Genomic DNA, 20,919 nt, shown 5'->3' on the forward strand with positions numbered 1-20,919 from the left:
AGTTGAATTCAAATTTGAGGAAACTTTGGATAAATATTTGCTTTTCCACAGGTGAATCTTCTTTCCAAATACTCTGAAGCCCAAGTTTAAATGTCCTGTTAGCATTTACAGCACTCAAACTAACCAAAATGAAATGCAAATAAATAAACTTAATTTGGGGGTATATAATTTTAGAAGTATTAATTTTAAAGTTCCTTCTGACCAGTAGCATCACCACTGCTTCCTCCTGCCTTTATTCCATTCCTTAGGAGAATTGCAGAATACCATCTGAGAGTCTACTGCTTGGAAAAATGAAAAGATACAGAAAACCCAAAGCAAACATACCTGTTATTTTGTCCCTGACAAGCTTGCAGGATTCTATCTCCCCAATGCTGCCAAAGAGACTCTTCAGCTCCTCTTGTGTCATGTTTTGTGGAAGGTAGTTGACTATTAAATTGGTCTTGCTGTCTTCTGCATTCCCAGAATCAACTGGGGATGAGCAATTGTTTATGGTGGCTGAACCATGGGCTGTGTTATTACAAGTTGGTCCATTGGACAGTTGTGTTTCCATGGCAGCAATTACCTGCTGAAAAAGCCAAAAAACAAGAACCATTAAAATTCAAATTTCAGTATCTAATAGGAGAGTCTAAACAAGAACCTAAAAGACCTGTCACTATGCAGAAATGGTACTGCCAAGGTCATGTACTGCCTCAACATGCAAGAAAAATCCCCAAACAAACACCAGTACAGAAGGGTGTTGAACTGTTAGTCAAGACAATATAAAATCTTGCAAGTAAATAAACTGTATCTTCTACAAGCTCATTATATTAAATCAGCACTCAAAGCTTACTTTCCATCCTCTGCCATTCCCTCCATTTAGGTGACCACAGCCTTTCTGTTAGAGAAATTACTAAACAAAACTGGCCTGTTACAAGAGTAATCATTTGTCAGCTTACAACTGAAATATTACTGAAATAACATGAAATGAAGCTTTTAAGGAAATAGCATTTAAATATTTTCAAAAAGAGATGAGCATTAACTGTCCAAAGAATCTTCTAATGAAAAATAGCAGAGATCAAGATTAGTGCTTTAAAGGGATATTTAGAGGATATATGAATGGGATGGAAAATATACTCTTCCTTGACAACATCCATGTCAAACTTCTGTCACCACAGGTTGGAATCAGGTTTCTAAATGCTTTTACTTAACAAAACGGACAATTTCTTGGCCTTATTTCTTCCTTCACCTGAACTCTGAGAACAGTTAAATCTGAATCTTGAACCTAACTTGCTTTTAATTTGCTCCAGAACTACTCTGTGCCTAGAAGACCACAGAACAGATTCTTCTAGAACCTGTGGCAGATGGAGAACAGGAAATGATCAGTGACAGTTGGTGCAGCCTCACCAAGGGCAAGTCCTGTCTGACCAACCAAGTGGCCTGTAATAAAATTACTCCATCAGTGGACAAGTGAAGGGCTACTGATGTTATCTGTCTAGACTTACGTAAAGCCTTCGACACAATCCCCTACAACATCTTTATCTCTAAAATGGAGAATATTTATGGCTGGATTAATAGATGAATAAGAAAGTGATTGGACAGTTGCACCCAGAGATGGTGGTCAAGAGCTCAGAGTCTTAAGAGACATCAGTGACAAAGTGGTGTCCTCAGGGGTCCATACCAGGACCAGTGCTATTCTGTCTTAATTAGTAACACAGAAAAATGGATTGAGCGGCCCCTATACAAGTTCGCAGATGACCCCACAATGAGTAGTGCTGCTGACATTCCTGAAGTTCAGGATGTCATCCAGAGGGACCTGGACAGGCTTGAAAAGTAGGACCATTGGAATCTCCTAAGTTTTAACAAGACTATGTCCAAGGTGCTACACGTGGGTGCTGGTGGGTGAGGCTGGACATGACCCAGCCACAAGCACTCACAGCCCAGAAAGCCAAATGTGTCCTGGGCTGCATCCCAGGAGGGAAGGGGATTCTGCTCCATCTGAAACCCTGCATGCAGCTCTGGGGTCCCAGCACAGGGAGGACATGGACCTCTTAGACTGAGTCCAGAGGAGGGCCTGGTTCAGAGGGATGGAGCATGTCTCCTGTGACAAAACACAGAGAACCAGGTTTATTCAGCCTAGAAAAGAGATGACTTTGGGGTGGCCTAATTGTGGCCTTTTAGTACCTGAATGGAACTTATAAGAAAGATGGAAAGAGACATTTTTGAAGAGCATGTAGTGACAGGACAAAGGGGAATGTCTTCAAATTGAAAGAGAGTAGGTTTAGATTACATATTAGAAAGAAATTCTTTACTGTCAGAGTGGTTAAGGCACTTGCCCAGAGAGGCTGTGGATGCCCCATCCCTAGAAAGGTTCAAGGTCAAGTGGGATAGAGCTTTGAGCAACCTGATCTAGCAGAAGGTGTCCTTGTTCATGACAAGTAAAATAGAGACAGACAATCCCCAAGGTACTTTCAGCTCAAACCAGTCTGATTCTACTGTGTCTCACCCCAAAGTAACTGACTGTACCACTGCAAAATGCAATAGAAATAATTAGGAGGAGTCTGCTTACACACAAGCACTCGTCCACAAGCTGCCAAATCTACAAAAGGCTCTATGCCACCTCACTCAGTGAATGAATAGCAACAGCTGGTAAATACAAAGGATTTTTAATAGCATCTTAATATCTAAGATTTGGGCAGCCTACCCTGTTTGAGACCAACTATTTAGGACAACATGCAAGAGAATATTATGTAAGTTAAATCTTCAGTAATACATATTTCAACACAGGAAGTTCACTAAAGAAATCCATCAATCACTGAAATTTAGCCTCATAATTAAACTGCTAAGAGTTCTCACAAAAAAAAAAAGCCTCTTGTAGAACCACAGAGCAGCATCAGGACCTCTGAAACATCTGCCTTAACAGTCCTGTTTAAAGCACCATTTGCAATCAGGGCATATCCAAACAGCTGATGAGGTCAACTGTGTCAGGGACCGTGTTAACTGCATTTCCTAATAATACAAGAGGGGGTAAGTTGAGTTTCTTACTAGAAGTCCAACTTAGACATTCCTGGGAACATATTTCTGTGTTCTGCATTCTGCATACAGTATTTTCCAAGAGGTTACTTCAGCACAATGCAAAAAAGGGATACATCTATTAAGAGCACTCATTAGAAAAAGTGTGATCTAGTTTTCCTGAAGAGCTGCAACTGGAACAACATTTTCCTCCCTTGTGACAAACTCCAAGGGGTAACCTGCTCTTGGCACTACTGAAACAACTCCACTGAAAAGATGATAAAGTAGACTATCCCAATTAAGATAAATTACTTTTCAAAACACTAGCATATTTGTTAAAAGTAGTAGTCCAAATACTGTGCTGCTCTGAGGCTCTGTAGGATTGCCTTTTTTTCCTTTTTGTGTTTTATTCTCAAATTTGAAGTGTTCATTGATCCAAATTAGCAGGATTTAGCAAGGACAACAAACAATTCTCTCTTAATTGCATATTTATTTTCATGTTCAGGTGGCAAGAATGGGATCCTATGCCAACATTCAAGTGAACATCTGCAGTAGCCTGTGTGTGCTAAAAATTACAGCATCTCTCAGCTATAGAACCATCTGCTCTGAATAAAATGATACTAGTATGTTTTACAAGTAATGCATACCACACCAATAGGCTAAAGAGAACTGTTCATAAAAGACAAAGCACTAAATATTTTTCACTCAGAAAAATCATTTGAGATAAATTTACATTTAAAAAAAATCTTAGAACAGACTGACAATTATAATTTTAAAATAGTAATCATAAAAACACAACTATACAGGTTTTCAAAGTTACTGCAATTTAGTATTCAGACCATACCAAAACCATTTTAGTACAATAGTCCTCTTCAATTATCCACTGTGTATTTTTAATTAGTACTAAAATCTAATTGACAATAGAAGAAAAGCCACTGCAGTGTAATTTCTACAGAAGATCAGCATTTTACAAAAAAGGTTGTCTTGGTATGCCAAGTATGCTCTAGGCTCTCACAGAACAGGAACACAACCTACAAGCCTATAATGAAACATAATGTGAGTTAGCACTCCAAATGGAAGGTTAAAAGACTTTGGTATGGCCTCAGCACTATTAACATGTAAAAAAGTAGCCTACAGAATTTAAGAAAAATCCCACAGACCCCAGTCCAAGGCTCTGCTGCCCACGAACCACTTCTAAGCAGAGAAGCCACATCACACAGTCTGACTGCCATGTTAGTTTGGAGTTGCCGTCTGCAATATGGACACAAAAAGTACTGTATGTTAGATTAGCAAGATAATGCAACAAATCAGTTTGTACAAATTTACAGTAATTGCATTTATATTCCCAGCACGTCCATGCAGTGTAGCTTAATTGGATTTGAGGCAATTCCAATCTAATCTTTACCAATTTAGTTGTAAAATTATTTTTCTTATGTGAAATAAGATGCTCATTTTAAGAAGATTTAAAAGATAATGCAGTCTAAGTTACCTCGGCATCTACCCTGGATACTACTTCCAGTACCACACCAAGCCTAAAAGAAAATATACCACAAAACAATTTTTTAAATCTTCAAGACTAAAGACGAAAGAAAGGAAATACAGTGAGTTGATTTTCCACCAGCACATATGATGATCATGCACTACTGAAAGGCAGCTCTCCTTACAGCTCCTTCCCAGCCCACAGGAAAAAAAAAAAAAAATACACAAAAATGACAAAGTACTATGTTAGACTCTAGTCAATTCTTAAAATCTTAGGTTATAAAATTTAGGTAAATTAAAATCTTGTGCAGATGGTATTCACTAAGTTTCCTTGCAACAGCTGTTTAAAAGTACCACTGCACATACAAGTGGCAGTAGAGTCAAGGATTTATCAAGTGGAATAACTGGAACAAAACATGCAAGAGTTTTTCCTAAGTGTATTTTGGTAACCAAGAAGATTGCTCTTTATTTTAACTAAATCATCACTGAAAATCCAGTTAGACTTACATTGAACAATGCTAGGAGGATACCACAAAAGCTAACAGGCCACCTGCAGATGACTGCAGGTAGTCCAGATGTAAAATACAGCCACAACAGGAACAAATAGAAAGGCTCCTGACCACTGCCACAGCTTGAGCCTGCTGCCAGCAAAGAGATCCTTCTTGCCCATGATGAGCAGATGAGGTTAAGTCTAAACTCGATTAAAAAAAGACTCGGGTTTCAGAAGACTGCCACATCCAGCATTTGTAAAGATGTACTTCAAAACTTTTTCTGTTTTAAAATGTTGTGAATTACTTTTCATGTCAGTTTGCTACCAAAGTCCATATGCTTAGCTGACTTCATTTCTGGTCTTTATTTCTAACTTAGGTTAATAAAGTCCTTCAATTACCTTTTTTTGCAAAATACTGAGGCTTTGGTATCAATTCCAAGTTTGCATGCCATTCACTGCAGTCTCAACCCAGAACTAAAAGTAACAACTTCTCAAGCTCTCCATTTTTCATAGGCAAATGTATTTGATGAACTCTTTACTACACGAATAAAATCTAGAGGTCTCAACTGACTTAGGTGGACTTAAAAGAAGACTGCTTTAAAATAGGAGTCTCCATTACTTGTCCTACAGTGACTGTACAGATGTGTGCAAGATGATGTATTTGGATCTCTATGGCTCTCAGCAAAGCAGTGTGATCCCACAGATAATTTGTTTCCTGTGAACTACAGCCTGTAGATAAAAAACTTCAACAGAATGGCCTACTTGTTTGTACTTCAGTGTACTCACTAGAGACTTCCCTGTTCTCTCAAGCACGGCAGCACTTCTCAAAAAAAAGCCAAGAGCACCTGCCAGTTGAAGTACTTCCAGCTTGCAGAACACATTTATCTTCACTAAAGCATTCTATACAGTATTTGCAATCAGTGTGCAAGTCAGCTCTCTGACTACAAAAAACATTATGTCTCAAAAACGTATTTCACTCTACCAGCTCTTCTATTGTTTTTATTATTTTCAAGGCTGTACAGACTGCTCTCTTACATCTAGTTTGGAAAACAGGCATTCTTACCATTTTATTTACACTTCCATTTGATGTAAAAACAGTATAAAATATGGCTAATTACATTCTAGGGAAAATAAAAAAGCAAGCTTTCTGAAACAGAATTTTTCAGCTTTAACACTGCACACTAAGCCAGCACATTAACAGAGAATTTGAGTTCTGAGGTTTTTTCCTCTCTCCCCTCAAAAAATTTTTAAAATACTGAACTACTGAAGAATCCTCAGTACCATTAAAAAAAATTAATTCAGTTTTTGACTATTAGCCTCAGAGACAGTACTACACTTCAGGCTATTAAAATAGCTTAGCAGTTACTGCACTCAAAACCTATAAAACAATTATGTTCAAGGAACAGGGTTCTGTATCTACTAAGGAGAAGTTTGTCTTAAAATACATTCAGATTAAGAGGTGGACAATAAAGTCAAGTTAACTGAGTAAATCCGCTCTCTTTATAATGCTGAAAGGAAGCTGAACTAAAGATACCGTTGTTCAGTTCAGCAAATTGAGTGGTTCTCTTTAATTTGCAGTGCATGGCAGCCATCTATCTTTCAATAAACTTACTTTTGTTTTAGTTCACTAAGCACAGATAAGATTTTAAACCCAAACACTCATAAGCACTGTTTATGGCATTAACCGAATGCCAGTTTCTAATTAGCTGCAGTTCAAGCAAGTCATGAGTAAGGTTTGCCTAGCAGAGAAGCAAGTAGGCTTTTTTGTTTTCCAAGAGAAAAGACATCAGAAGTTCAAAAGCCATATGGTTTATGCAATTTGTTCTGGTTGCCATAGAACAGTTCCAATTATAACAGCAGATTTTTATATGAGAGCTTTAGAAAATATAGTGGAGCTAGCAAGATGAAGACTGGCTGAACAAGACACAGTGGCCTCCTAACTTCCCCTTCAACACAGGAATTTTGGTGTGCAACATACTCAACTAATTATGCTCAGCTGAAAATGCAAGCTGAGGCTGCATCCTGCAGTGTTGAAACAGAACCAAGGAGGTGACAAAACAGATAAGCCTTCAACCACCATTACCACCTCAGAAGCATATAAACACAAGGGAGAAACATTTAGTGCATCAGACTTCTGACTAAAGTCTTTCTACCACCTGTTTCAATTCATACTAGTGCATCCTGGTCATTGCTGGGTGGGAAATAATTTCATATAGGTTTTATATGCATAATTCTATTTACAGATGCCACACTAAAAAAAAAAAAAAAAAAAAAATCACTGCACAGATACCTGCCACAATTACAATATATACTTCCAAACAGTATTTTCACATAAAGGTGATTACACTCTGAATTTAAGACAGCAGATACTAAACACACCTGCTTCCTTCAATATGTTACCACTGTTTAGAGGAAACCCAAGCTGGACCATGACATGCCTCCAGCCTTAAAGGTCACAGCTGATACAATGCCCTTGATAAAATCCCAAGATGTAAACGTGCTTCTGAAGATTCTCCTCAAGGCTTACATACCAGGAAACCTTCAGAGCATGCTTTAGTATTTAGTGTCTGCCCCTCCATCCTGTTTCCAAGTGCAATGGAAGCATGCAATAATTACAATATATCACTACTTGGACAAGCAAACACTACAGATTTTGTTTTCGTAATACCAAACTGCAGAACAAGAACCACCTCTGGCTGTGTACATCATTCTTTATCTCTTCCAGACAGAAAGGTCTAAATCAGACCACTGGTCTCTGCTTGTAATGAAGCCGCTCTCTTTCCAGAGGATTTATTCCATTTACTTAGACTAACAACAGTAACGAATGCATTTCGGCAAGGATAAGCTTGTCTTGTCTTGTCTGTGGGAACTATTGCTAAACACGTTAAATAAATAAATATTAAAAAAAAAAAAAAAATCATAATTATTTGAGGGCTCAGTGAAAGGTAATACCTGGCACAAGACAGATGCTGAATTCTGCTTGAAAAACCAGAATTCAGCAACACAAAACGTTTCAATACCTAAAAAAAATTACGTTCAGAGTTACTGATACTTTGAAGATGCAATTCTTCATGCTTCCTCTTCAGTGATTTTTATCTTTACTGGAGTGTCAATTTGAAGGACTCCTTTTTTTTCAAATGGTCAGGTATCTTAAAAGAATAGATAAAAGGACAATACTAATTTGTGCATAGTCAAAATAGCTGTATAGTAACAGATAACAGAGAATGCTCATTCCAGCATATGCTATTACATAGCTTGCTCGAACATCCCAAAGTCCTTCTGTGGGCAAAGGCACACAGAGGCCAGAGGCACGTCTTCAGTTAACAACCTCGCCCATCAGAAGAGAACACTCCTCATTCTTTCAGTTTCGCTATAAGAAGGATAGCTGTCCAGAAACGCTTGATGACTGCTTTGAGGTCCACATATTTAAGAGAGCATCTTCTGCTTGGTGAGTCTGCACAAACAGACTAAACAACGCTTATTTCTTTGTCTCTGTTTTGACTTTTTTTTTAATAGTATAAAGCACCATTTCTCCATCAGCATCCCTCCCCACCTGTATGTACATTCATTTGCTTTTCCCCCCATTACACTATTTAAGAATCTGCAGCACAGTCGACATCAGAGTGTTGCTTGATGAGAACTCATGCAGCACAAGAGAACAAACCAGAAGAGTACCTCTTGATTTATGCTAAGTTATATGGAAGAACTTTGATAAAATAGATTAAAGATAAACCTCACAGAAAACTTAGAATTTTTCTGATAATGAGGTGGTCTCAATTCTTCAAGTAACTTAAAAAGTTACTAATGTAAACGCAGGCAATTAAGACCAGAAAGCATGAGCCCTTTGCAACAATAAAAAACAATTTCTAGCCTCTCAAAAGTGGCAGTTCAGAAGGGGAACCTTTTCACACTGCATCGTCAATGAATCACTAAAGTAGTAATACCACTTAACATTTCTATATCTTGGCCTCAAAGCCATGATAAGTTGAAGTAAGTGAAGACAATTAAGATGGTTACAAAACAAGAAGTCATACGAATTTAAGGGAAAAAGATTGTAATTCACCCTTGTGATTGCTGCTGCAGAAGTTAATCTGCAGAAGCTTTCAACAGGAATGGAGAGGCAGCCAAAGCAGACTTGCCTATTCCACGTAAGCAGTGAGAAGACAACTGAAAAACTGCAGACAGTTGAACAAGAAACACCTATTAGAGGAACTAAAGAGCTTAATAGTGCAGGTGACCACATCAGAAGGACAGAAGCAAAAGAGTGCAAACCATCTACTGAATATATTTTAGAAACACTAAAAATTTATACATAGATTAAAACAAAGTCCTCATTCAGTATTAAGTGCTTTTGGAAACTCTTTACATTCCTTCAAAATAATTAAGAATTAGGATACTCTGAACAATGACCTACTGAAGCTATTAGGCATTAGGAATGAAGCCAACAATCACTTGCAAGGGGTTCTGAAAAAAATAATCCATGTACAACAAGTCAAGGACATTGCCTGGCAATGGGCTAATCCAGAGAAAATAAAATACCTCTTCTGACTGAAATTATTGATTATCCTATCCATTGGTGTAAAGGGAGGGAAACATACAGGGTAACATGTTATCCTCAAAACCATATTAGAAAGATCAACTGCAACAGTCTTCTGTAAAAACAAGCACTTCCATTCCATTAAGGGATCAGTTCAAGTAAGACTCCAATAAACTATAACCATTTTTATGTTCCTAATTATGTCAATTTAGACACACAAGCACTTCTACCAAGACAACTAATCCCCTGAGCAAGACAGCATCAACATACATTACTAATTAGCTCATATACAAGAAAAAAATCCCAAAACTCAATCCAAAATTATACTCTTTCTTTTCATTGCCCTCTTTCATATTAAAAATGTTCAAAGCCAGCTAAGGGAAAATTACTACTTTGGTTATATTTGAGATTTTAACTAAATGTCAAGTTGGGACTGTTTGAACAGAGCCAATATTGGTATTCAGAGAGAGTTCCACCAAAACGATGACTGGATCACACAAACAGCTATTCAGAGCTCAAATAAATAAGCTGTGAACAATTCCAATACTTAACTAATACTTTAAATAAGACTGATTTTTAACAGAAATTATTTTTCAGCTGCACTCTACCAGCCACCAAATCTTGCCAACTATGTTTATTGATCTTATTTGCTCTCCCAGTCTCCTGTGTTAGCTCTCCCAGCCTTCTAGCAAAATGCTCTCCAAGGCAATACGGTCAAAATGTATGTGTATTTTTCAAGAGGTAACTGCATCTTATTGCAGACATTTCCCTTCAGCCTTAGACTTCTCCAGTCCTCTCAAGCCTACTAACACAAGAAAACAGAAGATTCAGTGAGGCAAAAGGAAACAACTTGATCACTCTTCAAACACAGCAGCTTGATGAGTTGAAGGGTTTCAAAGTCAACATCCACTTAAACTGGCTACTTAAATTTTTCAGCATTACCTCAGTATTCCAGTTGAGCCATGTAAAACTTTCCCCCCCTTTCACACTGCAGTTATAGCCTTCTTCCCCACCGACAATTTCAAAAGCTGATGTTTACCAGAGAGGAACAGGAAGCGAACCAAGTTAGTCTGACTGAAGAGGTACACAAATCTAAAAAACGCAAGTAAGAAAAACAGGCTCTTCCTAATCAAGAAAACATGCGTCAACTTCAAGGTCACACACTACTCCATTTACTCTCCAGCACATCTTCCTGAAGGGCAACACGGTTTTGTCCTTCATGCACTCAACTATCTTCACTGCGAAACAAGCAATGCCCAATGTTGGATGACAGGACTCATCTTCCAGGATAAGGAAGACAAGGTCAGAGGAACAGTTCTCTTGTGCTTGCTGGCTTTTTACGGGCATACTCCTTGCTCGAAGCTCACTGGTCAACTGGAGAAACGGTTAGGCCCAAAACGCACCCCCATCACAGACATTCCATCAGAGGGTACATACCTCAGCAGATCCACATGGCATCTCCATCACAGCCCTACCTTTCAAACTGCAGAATGAATCCTCTCTATTTACAACCTTCAGGAGAGTTTTTGTTCTCTCACAGGGAACTTTTAGCTCAAATGCCAATTAGACAAGAGAAAAGTTAAATATCCCTACCCCTTAAATCCTCATGTACACTGCTAGTTAGCTCAAAAAACGACATCTTCAACACCATACAAAGAGGGGGAAAAAAATGCAAGCAGCTGAAAGTCAGAAACCAGTAATCGCCATGCCTTCCCCTTTCTCTACAGCCATTTCTAAAAGTACTATCAAAGTGGTATCAGTCTGGACAGCCTACATACTCAGATGCCTCCATTACCCCAGATGATCAGTGGCCTGACAGACTGACATGTCACAACATCCTTCTTTTAGCTCCAGAAGTCATGACAAGCAAAGCTTATGTGCAATACAAAAAGTATTCAAACCAAACTGAAACATGCACCATTATGTACACATAGAATCAAGTCATTTTTGCACAGGAAACATTAATTCTTCCATTGAGGAAACCTTCTGGAGAAGAAGAGATCTTCATTAGGACAACAGCTCAACTAGCAACATGGTAAGAGGCATTGCCAGGATTTGCCAGGATTTGCCAGGTACTCTGCACTCCAGCAGATATGACAGTAAACAAGCTACCTGAACAGCCTTGGACACGATGCGCAGAATTGCTTAAATGTTCTAGGATGACATCTTAGAGCTTAAGGATTATTCAAACAATAAATACTTGCCTTCATTCTTTGGTGAAGGGCCTCAAAGTAGCATAGAAGGCAAAGAACAGGGACTCGTGGCAACAACCGACTTGACCTGCCCTCCCTCCGACACCCTGCCACCCCCCTGCCCTCCAAAGCTGGGTGTGAGGAACTGGAAGAACAGGAGGAAATGCTGTTCAAACTGAAACACTTCCAGTCAATATACTCTGCCCTCTTCAGTCAAGAGAAGATGAGATTTCACCTATATTTACAAGGCTTCTATTTTATAACTTCTTTAAAAAGGATTTCGAATCACAAGAGTGAAGACATCAAGAAGCCATTATTAACAACTCATAGTGAACTAATACAAAAACACATGGCCAAGGCCAGTTTACTCTCAAAATCTACTATGGATAGAGACTGACGATTCAACCTCCAAGAAGTGTTCTTAATTGTCTCAAGTTAATAATCACATCTTTTAGTAAAAAACTCAAGCTTAACTGGAGCTACAATTTCTCCCATCCTGCTCCACCTGGAGTAGGTATTCACTGGAGTAGGTTCCATGAAAGCAGTACAGAGGCTTCCTATAGCAGATGAACAGAACTTTTATTTCTTAATCCTGACACACCCTGAGTAATGAATAATGCAACACGCATATAACATGACAGACCCATATGCTGCGCTGTCTTGCATGCAGAAATCTTTATTTCTATAATCCAACTAAAAATGCAGAGCAATGAATATTTAGATTTGCTAGTTTAAAATAATCTTGCTCTTGCTTTCAGTCACTACAGAAACCTTGCCCAGGTCTTGAAATTTCTGACCTCTGGGGACGGGAATTCTTGCACAAACATGAATTCAAGAAGAGAGAAGCCAAAATGTCAAAACTAAAAATTTAATACATCATCATTATTACTGGTAATCAGATTTTCCTATTATTCTGCCCATAGATATGAAGTTTCTGGGGCTACTTGGCTTCCACATGCTCTATGTCTTTCTTCTAACATTTTTTTCATGGCAAGTTGTATCTAGTTTGTCTCCCACTCCCAATTTTCTACAGTAGTCCAAGTACCATTAAACTACGTATCACTAAATATCCTTAATATACCCTTGCTCCTGACAGAGGCTAACCCAGATATTTTAATTTGACTGTCATGCTTTATTCTTTCATGTATTATTCTATGCAATGTCTTATACCCAAACCTATTAAAACTACAACTCAATATATTTATGTAGTTGACTTTTCTATCATCTGTGTCTTAACACTATATATATATATACACATACACATATATATACACACACATTACTGAAAGCTAAATTTTGTAACAAGGCAATCTAGATTAGGCAATTTTCTTTCAAATTAGTTTCAAATGGATGATTTCACTTAGGTATTCATCACTGCATTAAAAAAAACAACCAACCAACCAAATAATAAAAATAATAATAAAATACAACAAAAAACACCCAACCAAAAACAAACAAACAAAAACAAAAAACCCACCAAAAAAAACCCACAACAAAAACAAAAACCATAAGCCAACCCCCCCCAAGAAAAAAAACTAAAAAAAACACCAAAAAAACACCCACACACACACCCAAACCACCACTCAAAACACAGCTAATACCCCACTTCACTACAGAACTAATTATATGCCTAATTCAACAGCAAGAGAAACATAGTGTCATAGTCTTAATTTCGAAACCAGGAGGAAACACCAATTAATGTAGTGGTTTCACGTTCACTAAAGTTTGGTCTCAGTACTTATTTTTCTGTGGTAGAGAGACTAGGAGAAAAACAAAGCAGGCTCAACTTTAAAATTAACAAATAAGTTTATTACTATACACTAAAAGAATAGAAAAAAGAAAGTTGTAAAAAAACTAAAACAGAATGAAACTTCAAAAACACTCTTCCCTCCCCTTACAAACTGTTCACTTTCTTACAAAACAACATAAAGAGACAAAACTTGTAATTTTCAGTCAGTTTCATTATCTGACAATAGTCTTTCATCAATTCTTTAGAGGAAGAGTATCTCACAGTCATGGATCCCACTGACAACTTAGAACAGTTCTCTTGTGAGTTTTAAACTGTCACAAAAACAACTGTCGGGAGAAACCTATTTTTGTGACCCTCCCAGGAACAGTTTCCCAAGCTGCTTATGGGTCATGGGTCTTAGACTTTTGCATACTGGGGTGTCACCTTTTAAAGATGAATAATTCCAAAGCAAAGGATTCTTCATCTCAAGGTACAGAGATACCTTCTCACTTCTTCACTGGTGCAGGGGGCTTCTCATCTTTATCTCTGTTCAAGCATCTTATAGGATATTACTTAGGCCATCACAAACACCTTTGCTCAAATTTACACACAAACTAAAACAATCGTCTCCCCAAATGCATATCTTTCCCATGATTTAAAGGAAAGATCTAGAGTTCATTTCCATGGCTCAAGTAAGAATAGAACAACTAACTCTTCTACCCTCTGTCCCAATAGTCTTTCCACTCTTGCTCTACTGACTTCATGCTGTTGCTCTTTATGCTCACTCTATCTTTCCTTACTCTTTCAGAGAAGGGCCAAGCTCTGGAAGCTTCATGTTGCCAGGAAAGAGTTAAATCTGCCCAGAGTCTTTGTCTCTCTCTCTGTAGCTCCTGGTGTTAGATGTTCAAGGCCGCACTGGTGAGGGAGGAAGAACTCATGCAGAAACATTAGGGATTGGAGCACTTGGGCAGTCCGGAACCACAAAAAACCAGGCAGGATCATAAATGCCTTCTCAGCCCACCCCTCAGTGTAAACTGGGGTGGCCTCGGCCAAAATGGTGCCCATAGCTCTTATCAGGGGCCTAGCAGAGATTTCTCCCTGCTCTACAGAAGTCTGAAGAAAGTAGGTGTTTGCAAAACAGCAACCTCTCCTTCCCCCCCGCTTCACCCGGGAGCTGATGGAATCCGGCCAGGCCTCAGGCCAGCTCCCCCCCACAAAAAGGGGGGAGCAGCAGGTCCAACTCAATGTTACCTGTCTCTCTGGCCAAAGGAAAGAAGGAAAAAGACCCACCTACAGGAAATTAAGGGGTTTTATATGGTACTTCCCAAAGTCATAGCTAACAATTTTCAGCAGTCAGAACAGATGCTAATATTCTACCTAACTCTCTTGTAAGTCCTTGTCTTTTCTAAAGCAATTCCCAGGTCCTGATCTGGAGAATTATTCTACATTCTTCTACAACTAAAAAAACAAATTGTACTAACCCGCGACACAAAGCCACAGAAGTAAGCCACTAAAACAGAGCTCCCAAATACTTGAAATCGTATCTTTGACAATTTATTTTATTCCCCTGTGTAGATCTTCATGTTTCAATAAAGGAAAATCAAGAGACGTGTTTGTGAAAGAGATGGTAAAAAGTCTTGCAAGACAGCATAACAGCAAAAACAAAGTTAGGCCAACAGCACACAACTCTGAATAAAATTAAACTTTTCTGCCCTCTATCAATGCATATCAAGTTCTAGAAATTTGCCTATGCCCCCAAAATCTTGTTGCAATACACAATGGAATACAAAGAAAGAGCTTGGAAAGGGACACATACACAATAAGAAAGCAAAAAATTACTTTGAGAACATCAACAGGTAAAAAAATATGATCCTGATTCCATCTGACTTAGAATATGCTTGTTTTCTGTATGGGCTAAACCTGTGTATTTTTACTATCATTTGACTACAGAAATGTACTAACTGAGGCACTGCAGAAGGGCTTCTGCTTTCAACCAGGACACAAGTTTGAGATCACAAAGTTAAGTCTTAGTCTATCTCTAGCATCCTTTATAAGAGACCTGTCAAATTTATCGTGGCACTCAAAGGCTGACTTCTCAAATCTTGAAGAGTATCTCAAACCAGATGGATTTTATACTGCAAAATACGCTCTAATATGGAGAGAGGAACCCAAGTTAGGACATTTTAGCCTTTGTTTCATAACAAAGCTGACTTCCAAAACAGGGAAGCTTCACTTCCATGGGCTGAACATTATGCTTGGGCATAATGCTCAAGGGCAGAGAACTAGCTGTCTTGTGCACAGAAATCAGCAAGTTAATGAGACTGTTTTTAATCTTTAATGTGACTGCTGAAGTTCTTTTAACCACATCAAAGCTCTGTAGCCTGATGTTAAATAGACTTCTAAGAAGTCAGTGTATGGAAAGATTGAAAAAGTTAAAGTTATAAAGTCTAATGTCACTTTATCTGATGTCTACGACATTAGAAGAGACAAAGGGAAGGTTAACACTGGGATACCACACAAGAGCAGCATTCTGATACTGAGGACCTGCCATCAAGCATCATTAGAATGACTGTGAAAAGAGCTTTTAATATAGTAATTCTTTCCCATTTGAAAAAAAACCTGGTAACTTATTTCCTAAATTTACTGCAAACTGAAAAAAGAAAAATACCAGAGATTACATATACTAATTATAACCTTTGCCACAGAAGCCTGTACAAGTATAGACTTCGCTTTCTTCACTGCACACCTTGAAAGGACACACAACTGTTCTATAAGAATTATTCTATCTGTCTACAACAGCTTACTGAAAAATGGACTTAACATAAGCAAATATCAAATATTCTGTTATTTGTCTCAGCTATGTCTAAACTCCCTACAGGACAAAAAAGAACTGCTGAAATAGGGTTTGGCATGCACGTCTCCAAATTACCTCCACCGAACCTACAAAATCTCAGTATGTTGCTATAAGGTTAAACAACTAACAGAAAGGCTTAAAACAAGTACAGCCAGGTGTTAGTCTTAATTTGCTGCATTTTCACTGGTGCAACATCAGTTTATTTATTTAGTTTGTTTTTAACAGAGATCTAAAATAACACCCAAGTAGAGAGAAGAACACAGAATGCTGCTGTAACCATCCCTATTAAATTCAGAGACAATAACTCCCTTTTCTTCAACATCTTTGGACAACGACAGCAGCTCTCACTTAGAGCCGTACGACAACTTCACTTAGATAAGAAACAGCTAAAAATGTTTAGGCACATAAAGTGCTTAAACACAGGAAGGTTCTCAACCAGCAGAGGCTGTCCTCACAATAAAGACATCCCATATGGCAACTATTTTTAAACTGTTAAGAATCAGAGGTTAGAGAAATCACATGGGTGTCTCCAAACTACCAGTTCCTCAGCTGATTTTTATCTCTTGCATTAAGAAAATGCAAGTTGGGATAATTTTGAGGACTAACGTAGTTCAAACTCAGAAACTGTGACCCCTTCAGAGTTTGTTTAGCATCCATAACTACCCATTGTTTTGAGTAAGGGCCTGAAACTAAAGCAAGCCTGTATCTTTTGAGAAAAATACCTAGAACATTCAAAGCAGATTAGCTGAGTTACTTAACCTGGTTCTAATTCACTGCAGCTGCAACTAATGAACCACAAAGAAAGCTTATTACGGCAGTAAGTGACAGAGCTCAGTGGCTGAACACCCTCCAGTTTTCCAGTGTCCTTCAGTTGGCTGTGCTCAGCACTGGCTACTGAATGTGCCCTGTAGTGTAGCTAAGCATACAAAACCAGCAGACAGCACCACTTCCCCCTGCCTTTGTAACTTCTAGGATGTATTATCAAGAGGGAATCAGGCAAGGTATGCTACGAGGTATGTTCAAACAGTTGTCTGCTAGCAGAGAACATCTGCATTCATTGATCCTTGAAGCAGTCACCTGCTTGAAACATTGAAAAAGAGTTACAGAGATCTTGTAATGATAACTCATATACAAACTTTGACATAGGAGTTTGCAATCTGCCACATGGAAGACAGGAGAACATCCTGAGCTGCCTGCAAGATCTTCAAGCTCATCTGTACTATGGATAATCTAAAAACCTCAGGTCTTAATGCCACTTGACCCATACATTACCTCTGCATATTGACACAAAAATAATTAAGGGATTTCCACAAAGAATTATGTCAAAGTTTTATTTAGAATGAGCAAATGTGTACAGTACACAGCAAGTCTCAGTGACAGATTACTAAAACCAAGTTTAATTCTCTAAAATACTGTCAGTGCTCCCCACTGGAATTTGGCCTTTGATATACTAGTATGTTTAAGTTCATTTTTTTAAGTCCAGTGTTCCATCGGGAAGTTCATTTTTCATATGCAAGTTTTCCAGTCACAAACAGAACAGTATGTAAAATAAATAAACCAAAAAGCATAGTGAGTAAACTGAACTACTAAAGATTAACTTAAATACATTTGCTTCACCTTCCTACTCTTATGTCAGAAAGAAGAGATGGAAGTGAGGGATGCGGTGCAGGAGAAGCCTTGGAAGCTAACTCAATGTTTTCAGTTTTGACTAAGATGGATTCATACCAGGTGCTTCAAAAAGCACTGTCTAAGGGAAAAAAAAAAAAAAAAGAAAAAATCAGTAGAGTGGAACTTACACTGAAAACAAAAAACTTCACCAATTTACTCAACAGCTGCACCTGGTTTCACAGAAGTATGTAGAACACATGTAAAGATTCCCAAATATACAGGGGAAACAATGACTGAGAGAAAAAGTGTTTTGTTCCAGGAAGTTAATAAATTACTTTTTTTTGTTTGTGCAACTGTACAGAGAGTGTTGAGCTTTCTACTTCATTTATCAAAGAAAGTGTACAATTAAGTCAACATTCTTAAGTAAACCCTTCAGAAGGAAGGTGGGTAAAAGAGGTAAATTAACCCCACATCAAGTTCTAACATACAGCAGCAGTGCCTTTAAACAGTCTTCCAGAGGAAGAGACATTAGCAGGGATTTTGGAAATACCTTAGTATGCCCAAGCACTACAGGCTAAAATTAGAAAGAATGTTTCCCCTAGAATTTTTCTTTTATTTCTCTCCCCCTTTAATTTTTCACACACTACCAAAACTAATTAATTAATTAAGAATTTCAAAAACGACACAAAATTCTCAGTGATGCCCTTCCCCATAGCTGATTTACAAAACAGGTACCAACTATTTCTCCTCCTATCACCTCCCGCAGGGTCCCAAAACCAACAAAAGTGTCACATGAGAAAGTCTCTGAATGGTAACTCAAAACTACTATAAAATGGCAGAGAAGAAAAAAAAAAAAAATCCACAAAAACTACCCGTAGGTGGTGCAGTCTCATAACCATCATACCAGTCTGTTACAGTTCTATTTTGCTTATGCAAAATGCAGATTTTTCTATTTCTCTACAGAATCCACTAAAGTAAGTCAATTAGCTATAGAGAGTAACATTATTAGCAAGGCTCTTCTCTGAGGCCCTAAGAAGAGATATGACTCTTAAGGTGAATTTCTGCATTTATTGAGACAGGGCACAGAAAAGAAGCAACAGGAATCTTTCAAGAGAACTAAGAAAGCAATAAGTGGTAGAGGTAATTCAGCTGGCAGAGAGAGTGCACTTGAAAAGCAAGTGGAGAAAAGTGCCATCAATTGTTTTGCAAGCCTATCACAACTGGATTACCTCAACCAGAATAAACTGCACCCAGTGTAAGCTGACCTAGCAGATTCTGTTCACCACAGGGCACAATCTGCTTCTGGGACTGCTTGTTCCTAATGGTTTTTATCCAAGTGTTTGTGATTCAATAATTGAAAAGTAAATAATCATGGAATCTTGGGAGTCCATTATAGAGGCAAACACTCTTATTACCATCTCCTTGAAAGAAACTCCTTCACCCCATGAAGCCATGTTCCCCAAACACTGACGCTGCATAAGACTACAAACCATAAACAATAGGAGTCAAGTTTTTCTAGCAAAACACAGGTGCTCCTGAAAGCTTAAAAATAAAGGAACTGAACCCTCAACAACTTAGCATTTTATTACAAATACTTATAGGATGCATAAAGAAGAGGAAGATATCCGAAGTAAAAGCTGACATAAAATGTTAAAGCATATCAATACAACAATAAGAAATCAACAAAATCACCAGGTGAGCTCAAGGTTGCTGGGGAGCCCTCAATTACACATAATATTGACTTCCAAACGTTGCATGCTTGAATTTATGTTCTTTAAGAAAAGCAATCTGCTGTCAACCTTTACAGCCTGCTCTAACTGGGTGTGTCTCAACAACTTAGAGGAAATGGCTTCTATACATACAGTACACATTCCAACATTGTCAGTGCTACCGAGTGGCCAGTCAAATCGCCTAGATTTGACTACTTACCTTGTTTGGAAACCCCAACTATACACCATACTTTCTCCTCTAGCCCTAGATAGTTGGTCTATGGAGAACTTCCTAAATTTATCACATCAATTCTGTATTTTTACTAAATGAGAAAAATAAAAATGTCCCAGTAAGGAACAACATGAATGCTTAATCCCTTTGTTTATCAAGTTCACCTCCAAAAAAGCAGGCTTCAACAAGTTTGTGGGGTGGGGCTTTTTCTCTTGTTTTGGGGGTTTGGGTTCTTTTTGCTGCTTCTTTGTTGTTCTTATTGTAGCTGTGTTTGAATTATTAGAGAAGATTAAAGAATCTACATACAGAACACAGACAAGGGACTTTTCACTTTCAAGTCTGATTTTGCAGACCCTGCCATGTTTCAAATTCTGTAGCTGCTCCAGCAATTACATGTACTGCTTCCCACAAGTTTTCCGAAATTGAAATTCAGCTCAATAAAGCATCACGTACACTATTCTTAGAATACCTGACCACCTAAACCACAGATTCATGCAGTGAACATTCAGGGTTGGAAGTCACCTCTGGGGATGACTGGGTCCAAGTGCCCTTCTCCAACAAGGCTAACTAGAGGCAGCTACCCAGGACCCTGTCCCAACAGCTTCTGAGCATCTCTGACATGGGAAAATCCAGCACCACTTTGTTTCATTCCTAAAAAATGTCAATACAGAAATCTACATCAAGAACTTGAAAAAGAGCAAGAAGATCTGGAGGAATGTCAATGGATGTGAAATCCTACTAATGTAAAGTGGGAGGTGATCCTTCCCATCTACTAGTTGAAGCCACCTCTGGAGGGCTGGGTCCAGTTCTGGTTTCCTTAGTAGAAGACAGACAAGGAGCTACCAGAAAGGGTCCAGCAGAGGCCTCAAAGGTGATTTGGAGTCTGAAGCATCTCCCACATGAAGAGGGATTGCTGGAACTGGGTCTGCTTAGTCTGGAGGAGAGTGAGAGGGGATCTCATTAATGCATATAAATATCTCAAAGACAAGTGTCAAGGGAGTGGTACCACATTCTTTCCAGTGGTACCCAGAGACAGAACGAGAAACAAACAAGAAGTTCCACCTCATGATAAGGAAGAACTTCTTAATATTGAGGGTGGCA

The 20,919-nt window shown here is 38.4% G+C and overlaps 1 protein-coding gene across 13 annotated transcripts in view; it reads right to left on the bottom strand.

Annotated features, from left to right (window-relative positions):
• The window catches only part of ELAVL2 (ELAV like RNA binding protein 2), a 97,495-nt gene that overhangs the window by 43,198 nt on the left and 33,378 nt on the right, over positions 1 to 20,919 (bottom strand). For 5 of the 13 annotated variants that reach the window (XM_040090795.2, XM_040090796.2, XM_040090794.2 and 2 more), the window contains exons 2-3: positions 4,149 to 4,239; positions 325 to 565 (exon numbers count right to left, since the gene is read on the bottom strand). In XM_040090795.2, coding sequence (XP_039946729.1) covers positions 325 to 565; positions 4,149 to 4,220 — 313 coding nt within the window. In that variant the 5' untranslated portion in view covers positions 4,221 to 4,239. Of the gene's footprint in view, positions 1 to 324; positions 566 to 4,148; positions 4,240 to 4,477; positions 4,521 to 20,919 lie in introns of all 13 variants that reach the window. The other 8 variants (XM_040090798.2, XM_040090789.2, XM_040090797.2 and 5 more) reach the window with 3 other exon arrangements.

Source organism: Hirundo rustica, chromosome Z (genome assembly GCF_015227805.2).
Source record: "Hirundo rustica isolate bHirRus1 chromosome Z, bHirRus1.pri.v3, whole genome shotgun sequence".
Taxonomy (NCBI): domain Eukaryota; kingdom Metazoa; phylum Chordata; class Aves; order Passeriformes; family Hirundinidae; genus Hirundo; species Hirundo rustica.